At 42.8% G+C, this 9,671-nt stretch overlaps 1 protein-coding gene across 1 annotated transcript in view; it reads left to right on the top strand.

Moving 5' to 3' along the window:
* The first annotated feature begins 1,839 nt into the window (after window positions 1-1,839).
* LOC129831115 (thrombospondin-3b-like) overlaps window positions 1,840-9,671 on the top strand; it is a 37,796-nt gene continuing 29,964 nt past the window's right edge. Inside the window, exons 1-3 of the mRNA XM_055894178.1 lie at window positions 1,840-2,169; window positions 5,575-5,781; window positions 6,831-7,084. Of these exons, the coding sequence (XP_055750153.1) occupies window positions 2,085-2,169; window positions 5,575-5,781; window positions 6,831-7,084 (546 nt within the window). The 5' untranslated portion in view covers window positions 1,840-2,084. The remainder of the gene's footprint in view (window positions 2,170-5,574; window positions 5,782-6,830; window positions 7,085-9,671) is intronic.

The raw sequence follows: 9,671 nt of genomic DNA, 5'->3' as shown, positions 1-9,671 counted from the left end.
TATGGCAGATATATTAACTGGAAGCTGTTATTTAAATTGCTTGATCTTTCCAAGAAGGGGAAGGAGACAGACTTTAGGTTTACACAGAGAAGGTTTCTGTCACAACAGGAAAAAAAACACATTTATACACTGAACAAAAATATAAACACAACATCAAACAATTTCAAAGATTTTACTGAGTTACAGTTCATATAAAGAAATCAGTCAACTTAAATAAATTGATTAGCGCCTAATCTATGATTTCAAATGACTGGGAAGGGGCACAGCCATGGGTGGGCCTGGGAGGGCATAGCCCAGCCAATCCGAATGTTGTTTTTCCCCACAAAAGGGCTTCATTAGACAGCTGATGAAACTGGGGGTTTGCAAAACTGAAGAATTTCTGCACAAACTGTCAGAAACCATCTCAGGGAAGCTCATCTGCGTGCTCGTCGTTCTCACCAGGGTCTTGACCTGACTGCAGTTCAGTGTCGAAGCCGACTTCAGCAGGCAAATGCTCACCTTTGATGGCCTATGGAGAAGTAGGCTCTTCACAAATGAATCCCGGTTTCAACTGTACTGGGCAGATAGTATGACGTTGTGTGGGCGAGCGGTTTGCTGATGTCAACGTCGTGTACCAGGTACCCCATGGTGGCAGTGGGGTTAGGATATGGGCAGGCTAAGCTATGGACAACGAACACAATTGCATTTTCTCAATGGCAATTTGAATGCACAGTGATGAGATCCTTAGGCCCATTTTTTTTTAAAGGTATCTGTGACCAACAGATATATATATATATATATATATATATATATATATATATATATATATATATATGTGTATTATATCTGTATTCCCAGTCATGTGAAATCTATAGATTTAGGTCCTAGTGAATTAATTTAAATTGACTGATTTCCTCATATGAACTGTAACTGTAAAATCTTTGAAATTGTTGCATGCTGTGTTTTTATATTTTTGTAAGGTATATATTGTCTCCAAAAAGCATTTCTATCTGAATGTTATGTTATGTTACACCCTCCTGAACACGCCCTGGTTCTTACGCTGAGGTTGAACTGAAGCATATAAACAGTGAAATACATACAGTACACTCAATAATATGCCGAAAAATGGCTCCAACTGACAATGTTTGTGTGTTCTATGAGCTACACTTCAGGCAACTACTACAAGGAGGGAGATATTATATTCACCACATGTTTTGTCTCTGCATTAATCTTTTGACCTGCATGTTGTCATTGTGTACAATGTAGGCCAAAACATTGCCAATGAGACACAACATATGGATGAAATCACACTAGTTGCACTTTAGTATAAACAGTCTCAATAATCAATCTACAACCACATTATTTCAGAAAAGAAAAAAAACTATAACTTGAAGGCAAAAGCCCAGAGCCATGACATAATCTCAGCAGTGGTACTTGAACCAAAAAACAAGTTTTCATAAATACATAAGATCATTCTCAAAGCTTCTGGCAGGTCATTCCAAATGTTGTCAAATTTGTCTGTTTGGACCTGGTCTAGTAGGATTGTCAATTAGATCCTGTGGGATGCTTTTTAATAAAATGGTGCTATTATTAAATGAATATCCCTTATTTAACAGCTCTCAATTAAGCAAATCGTATGTATGCACACAAATGAAACGGAATCATTGCACCAAAATTAAACATGAATTGTGTGATTGCAATTCATGTACAGTAAGAAGTGATATTTGTTTTTCATTTCGTTTGTATAATTTTCAGTTTATCAGTATGCAAGCTTGTGACAGGGAGCGCACAGAGGCAATTGCCATGTTCACTGTCTGTAGTATCTCGCAGACCATCTCATGTTTCTCATTTGGGAGATGAGGAAAGTGTTCGGCGCAGCACACCCCCAAGCTGCGCGGATCACGAGCGAGACCCGCTGACCTGCGTGGAGAGCGCGACTGTGCGAGCCTAAACTCCTTGACAACTCCACTCGCGCTGGTCAGCGTGCCTGTCGAGGAGTGTTCTTCACACACTCCCACTCACGTTTCGTTACTTCGGTGTAGTCACAGTTGAAAAGTTATACATTATATTATTTAGGTAACGCTTATTAACCTTGTGCCTTGAGGATGGATATGGTGAGGTTTGTGCTAAGTTTGCTGCTTGCGAGCGCGGCGGTTCTCTTGGGCTTGACCAGGGCTTCAGAAATGCAAGGTAATGAAAACTATAACGCATGATTTGACAAAATAGTATTCTGATGTTAGTAAAACTTGTAAACTTGCATTGTAAGTGAAGCCACTGCATCGTTCACTGGCTGTATGCCACAACTTATAGGTAAAATAGTAAAAAGGTTAATGATTATTATGGTAATTCCTATCAAATTCACTTTCGCGGTGTTGAGGCATTCTGATTAGGCTATATTCAATTTAACCACTATAGACTCGAGTGTATTAAAAATAGACCAAATAGACACTTATGTGGCAAACGCGAAATGTGCGCTCTTGTGGAATGCTTGCCATCGCCCACCACCTCTTCAACATTTGAGGTCATGTAAATTGAAGGACTTTTTTTGTTGTTGTTGCGTGTTTTGCCGAAAATCTCCCCCCTGCCAGAATCCCCCCTTCTAATTTCCTTATATTTGTGGCTGCGTATTACATAATCTCTATCATTACATTGCAATGCCATCAGAATAATAAATTACATATTAAGCATACATTTACTTTATAAAGAGCTCCTAAACTTGAAACGGTAAACATCTCTAGCCTACTCTTTTCCTTCTTAATTCTGCATACAATGGCTGCAGTCTCTATACAATAGAGATGACCAGATGTCCTGCTAAATGCAGTTTAAGATAGTAATAAGATTCAACCAGTGAAACAATGAACACTCGCTGATGGGTCCGCCTCCCAGATGAAGGTGTTTGCTGAACCATATTGTGCAATGGGGCCAAACAGATGATGGGCATCAATAGGTTTTCACAGGGACATGCCCACAACGATGGTGCAGCGGTCGAATGGCTGTCAGCTCAAGGCATGTCAACTACAACTTAGGGAGAGCGAGAAAGAGAGATTCTAATTACACCTGTCCATTACACAGATTACTAATGGTTACTGGCCCATACAACAGTCCCTTTAAAGAGAAGGATCACCTCACAAATTCTTTGCTGCTCTGCCTTTTCATTCACTAGGGCTGCTTTAAGTGGGACTGAACATTCAGAAGGGTGCAGATAGAAATTATATAGACTGGACTCACTCGTCACCTATACAATTGGGAATCTGTTCTATACGGTGCATTTCTATCTGCTGTGGTCAGTGTTCTGGTCTACTGAACAAGCCCATCCCAAGTTTACAAGTGATTTAATAGAGTGTTCTGAAAGTTGGGGATAGAGGAAAGAAGAGGGTGTCCAGAAGGAGACCTTTTGGATTCGATCAAACAGTGGAGGCTGATAAAAAAAAAGAACTTTGTTAAGGGCGATATCAAATGCAGAGAGCTTTGTTTTTGCAAGCCAGGACAGACTCACGGGATTTCCAATGATGTTGAGCTCTACCCCCTTCAATTCTTGCAGCTTTGACTTTCAGCCATGTGTCAGAGGGAATATCTGAAGTGAGAGAGAATGGGAGAAGACTGAAGAGAGAATGAGTGTGAGATGGTAAGGACTTGGAGGAAGATCATCAAAGAAAATACAAAGGAGACCAAGTAGAACTAACCAACAAGCAACGCAGCAGTTGAGATGGGGTGGAGACCAAGGTAGAGAGTGAGAAAAATTGATTGAAAGCAAAGGTGACCAACAAGAGGAGTTAGCATTGTGTGACAATGGAATAAGATACCATGGAATGCCTGGGGTGCTGATGTGACCAACTGGGTTCGAACCAAGGATTTATATATATACTCTATGACGGACAGGGGGTGCTGTTTTCAAGCCTCCAACATGGCACTCCACCACCACTGTAAAAAATATTTTGGAAGCCATACAAATGCATTTATTAATGTCTACATTTATTTTTGCTATATTTATTATATTACATACATCTTAATGCATACTTTTAAATTATGTGAGCTAAACATAAAATAAATCCTTAAAGCACAATTTTTTGCATTTTTTTATGTTACTGCCCCCACTACCACAAAAAAATACTAAAATACATGTAATTTGGTTCTTGAAACATTTAAATGAAATACTGTAAAATTCCATTCATTCCTATCGAGGACTGCTTCTTCTGAGGGGTGCCAAAACTGCCAATATTGCCAACCGGTTGCTTCAAATCCTCTCATTGGCCAATGCATAGCATCAGCAATCCTGGGTTTATATACATTATTGGTTTGAACCCGGGTCTCCTGCACACCACAATACTGTATTAACCCACTGGGGTTAAAGCCTAGGCATTACGTTCATTACTTACGGGTGATTTGGTAAACCATGAAGAGATGAGTACTGTAACTGCCTGACACATGAAGGTTTTAGCTGAGTTGGCTAATCTTCTGGCGTGCAAGAGAACTGGATTCGGATGCAGTTGGTCACACATTAGGTCCAGGTCTATATTCAACATAATTCAGACTGAACAAATCCTGGGCTTGTATTATAAGGGGGGAAGGTATACAGAGACGGGCGTCTGCAAGGGGAGAATTGGTGGTTAGAGGCACCCCTGATGTCTTTGGCTTTAGTCAGATTGCTGAATGGGCAGCCGCTAGGGAGACACGAGAACGATTAGAGAGAGGCTGGTATGTCTAATCTGAAACGTCTGTCATCTCTCTCGTCTCTCTCTTTCTCTCACTCACTCACCTGGACGACAGGTCAAGCAAAACGCTCATAGGATAAATGAACTCTTATCTAGGCCTTGAACATACTTGTTACAACAGTTGAGAATGTTACACATGACCTTTTTTGTCTGTGTTCTGTTGCTGCACACATTTGCAACTCATGATGGTTACAAGCATTTTAAGACTTTTCCTGTCATCTGCACTCCATGTTTTTCTCCCTACAGTATTTCCAACCTCTCAAAGTGTTTCCAATATCTTCATAGACAAATATAAGAAACCGTTTTTTTTAAGCGAAGGAACATACTGTATATTGCAGCCCCACGTCAGTCGCCATTACCAACTATGGCCAATAACTTACCATTATAACACCACCGAAATTCACCATAAATGGAGAGACGTCTCATGAAGAAAAGATTCCAGCAGCATCAAGTTTAATGACAGACATAAATTCTGCCACCAACAGTGACAGCAAAGGCTGGTCTTTTCAGTGATAGTGTTAATTTTGTGGCAGAACAGAAAGAAGACGAGGCGTTGAGTTTGTGTCTGGCTTATAAATTCTCAATAAACCCTCCAAAGTGGCAGTAAACGCAAAAAGGATGAATCCCCCATTTGTCTATTCATTCATCTTTTCTCTTTCACTCATACTCCATCCGATATCTCCTTTTTTGTGTCATCTGTTTGCCATTCTTTCTTTTGTGTATGCCTATTTTCTCTATTGCAATATCCCTCTTTCTCTACCCTCTCCATCACTATCCATCCCTCCTCCCTTTCACACCCTACACACGTGCACACTTTAAGGAGGCATTTCCAAAGTATTCAAACTGGACCCATGTAATTCACCACCACCCCTCCATTTTTCAGTGATTGACATGCTGGAGCTGCACGATGCCAGGCAGAGTGCGTCCGCGGTGGGAAAGATGTCGGGGGCTCTGGGCTTCGTGTCGGACCTTTACCTGGTGTCAACTCTTCGTCTGCCACCCAAACTGGGAGGAGTGCTGTTGGGAGTCTACAACAAAGGCGACAACAGGAAGTACCTGGAGGTGGCCCTCATGGGCAAGGTCAACAAAGGTAGGGTGTACTGTCAGTAGAGGGGATAGGGAGGGAAGTATGGTAGATAGATATTTTGGTCTAGCCTAAATTGATTCTCTTCATGGCCTATAACTAAGACACAATCACCCAATCCCAATAGTGGGATTCCCCAATCGACCCCTAGCCCCTACACCCATACATCTAAGATAGTTGCAAAACAATGAATGTTGTGTATGTTGTTTTTTCATATGGAGCTCTCGTTCTACAAACTGTTCTACAGTATGTAGGCTAGCTTCAATGATGCTCAGGGTTGCCTGATCTCTATGTTCTGGGTACATACAGTACATTTTAAGAGAAGGGATTAAGAGATGCTACAACGAGGAGTGGAACCAGAACGAGGATCTCCACCTCTCTTTGCTAAATTACAGGCAAGTTAATCTCGGTTACCTAGAAGTAAAATTCTCCCCTGAAAGTGTGGAATGTCCTGTTTTACTTTCTGGGGTAATGCCATTAACAATTGTGATTACCTTACGAAGCGAAGTCTTCTCCCTCGCAAATGGAAACTCTTGGCTAAACCCCTCCCTTCCGCTAATTTCACTTGTGTTTATCTTGGGCAAAAACGTTTTTTATTTTATTTGTATGAATTTTTATCATAGAGACAATTCTGGCTGTGGAATCTAGTGGAAAGCGTTTATCATCCGTACGTACACAGGCTTGAAAATCACCCCACCAGTTTAAGCACCGACTTCATCCAAACCTGATTCGTTCAAATAATCAACGTCTAAAACTCCAAACCAGGAACTACTAGATTATCGCCGTTTCATCTTTCCACGAGAATCTGTCCAAGAGAGATTGCGGGCTATGGACTGAATGTCCCCTTCCCTTCTGTAATTTGAAAGATGCTAGCCACCTATGAAATTGAGATTTGTCCAAATAACCAGTGATGAAAAATCCAAACACAAGAACTACTGCTGCACGTTATCCAACGCATCCCATTCCTTCCCGACAGATTCTATGGTAGCAGTTATGTTTACGTAGATCTGTGAGACAAGAGATGACCTGATCTTAGAATCCTCTCTGTTTCTCAGTTCTGGTGCGCTACGTACGCGAGGATGGTAAACTCCACACAGTGAACCTCCAGAACCCCGGCCTCTCCGATGGACGCACCCAGTCACTCATCCTCCGTGTGGGTGGGCTCCAACGAAACCACCTCCACATGGAACTCTATGTCAACTGCCGATTGGCTGACTCAGCACAGGTCCTGCCATCCATGGTCCAGCTCCCAGCCGAGGCAGAGTCTGTGGAGATACGCAACGGGCAGAAGGCCTATGCCAGGCTACAGGTGATGAAACACAACTTTAATACGTTCCGAACAGACCTAGACTGAAGTTAAAGGTAGACTTAGCAATAAGATATCATCATACACAGTGGGGCATCCTGCTTACAGAAATCAACAACAACATTTAAATCTGCCCTATGGCTTCCACAATTGAGTCTTCCCAATGTGGGCACGTGTGCCTCAAGGGAGTGCAAAAATTGGGAAGAGCTAATGGTTTTTGTGAAGCAGAAGGTGGCAGGGCTGCAAAATTATGATGTCATATTGCTTAGTCTACCTCTATTTATTCAGAGCACATTTTAGAGCATGCTCTCAGACTCAAAGTCTCTAATCATACTTCCTAACTCAATAATTTATACTACACTACTTGTATGTAGTTGGCAGGAGTCTGACAGATAAGCTTTTATAAGACCAAAGCAAATACAGGGAGTATTCCAGGTCCCCATACAAATCACCTAATTAGGTAATTAGGCCATACAGTACATGAAACACAAACCCAGCCTGACCACAATGAATTCCTCATTTTAATAGTGTTGCTCATGTATGGGTTGTTTTACATGCCTAATCTTCTATCCACAACTGACATCTATGCCACTTAAGCAAATTACCTAGATTTTGCATGGCTAATAAGATGTCATAGATATTAGTTATCAAATAAAATTGTTTTATTAGTCACATGCGATGAAAACAACAGCTACAGTGAAACCTTACAGTGAAATTCTTACTTACGAGCCCCTAACCAACAATGCAGTTTAAAAAAAATACGGATAAGAATAAAAGATAAAAGTAACAAGTATTTAAAGAGCAGCAGTAAAATAACATTAGCGATATTATATACAGGGGGGTACCGATACAGAGTCAATGTGCGGGGGCACGGGTTAGCTGAGGTAGTATGTACATGTAGGTAGAGTTATTAAAGTGACTATGCGTAGATGACAACAGAGAGTAGCGGTGGTGTAAAAAGGGGTGGGAGGCACTGCAAATAGTCTGGGTAGCCATTTGACAAAATGTTCAGGAGTCTTATGGCTTGGGGGTAGAAGCTGTTAGAATCCTCTTGGACCTAGACTTGGCACTCCGGTACTGCTTGCCGTGCGGTAGCAGAGAGAACAGTCTATGACTAGGGTGGCTGGAGTCTTCGAAAGATTTTAGGGCCTTCCTCTGACACCGCCTGGTATAGAGGTCCCGTTCACACTACCCTCTGTAGTGCCTTGTGGTCAGAGGCCGAGCAGTTGCCAAACCAGGCAGTGATGCAACCATAAAGGATGGTGCAGCTGTAGAACCTTTTGATGATCTGAGGACCCATGCCAAATCTTTTCAGTCTCCTGAGGGGGAATAGGTTTTGTCGTGCCCTTTCACGACTGTCTTGGTGTGCTTGGACCATGTTAGTTTGTTGGCGATGTGGACACCAAGGAACTTGAAGCTCTCAACCTGCTCCACTGCAGCCCCGTCGATGAGAATGGGGGCGTGCTCGGTCCTTCTTTTCCTGTAGTCCACAATCATCTCCTTTGTTTTGATCACGTTGAGAGAGAGGTTGTTGTCCTGGCACCACACAGCCAGGTCTCTGACCTCCTTCCTATAGGCTGTCTCGTCATTTCCGTGATCAGGCCTACCACTGTTGTGTCATCGGCAAATTTAATGATGGTGTTGGAGTCGTGAGTGAACAGCGAGTACAGGAGGGGACCCTGTGATGAGGATCAGTGTGGTGGATGTGTTGTTACCTACCCTTACCACCTGGGGGCGGCCCGTCAGGAAGTCCAGGATCCAGTTGCAGAGGGAGGTGTTTAGTCACAGGGTCCTTAGCTTATTGATGAGCTTTGAGGGCACTATAGTGTTTAACGCTGAGCAGTAGTCAATGAATACCATACTCACATAGGTGTTCCTTTTGTCCAGGTGAGAAAGAGCAGTGTGGAGTGCAATAGTGATTGCATCATCTGTGGATCCGTTGGGGCGGTATGCAAATTGGAGTGGGTCTAGGGTTTCTGGGATGATGGTGTTGTAGTGAGCCATGACCAGTTTTTCAAAGCACTTCATGGCTACAGACGTGAGTGCTACGGGACGGTAGTCATTTAGACAGGGACTATAGTGGTCTGCTTAAAGCATGTTGGTATTACAGACTCGGACAAGGAGAGGTTGAAAATGTCAGCGAAGATACTTGCCAGTTGGTCAGTGCACGCTCGTAGTACCCGTCCTGGTAATCCGTCTGGCCCTGCGGCCTTGTGAATGTTTACCTGTTTAAAGGTCTTACTCACATCGGCTGCGGAGAGCATGATCACACAGTCTTCCGGAACAGCTGGTGCTCTCATGCATGTTTCAGAGTTATTTGCCTCGAAGCGAGCATAGAAGTAGTTTAGCTCGTCTGGTAGGCTCGTTTCACTGGGCAGCTCTCGGCTGTGCTTCCCTTTGTAGTCTGTAATGGTTTGCAAGCCATGCCACATCTGACGAACGTCAGAGCCGGTGTAGTATGACTCGATCTTAGTCCTGTATTGATGCTTTGCCTGTTTGATGGTTCATCGGAGGGAATAGCGGGATTTCTTGTAAGGTTCAGCGTTAGAGTCCAGCTCCTTGAAAGTGGCAGCTCTAGGCTTTAGCTCAG

Source organism: Salvelinus fontinalis, chromosome 32 (assembly GCF_029448725.1).
Source record: "Salvelinus fontinalis isolate EN_2023a chromosome 32, ASM2944872v1, whole genome shotgun sequence".
Lineage (NCBI taxonomy): Eukaryota > Metazoa > Chordata > Actinopteri > Salmoniformes > Salmonidae > Salvelinus > Salvelinus fontinalis.
This window is presented reverse-complemented; position numbering and strand designations above follow the sequence as displayed.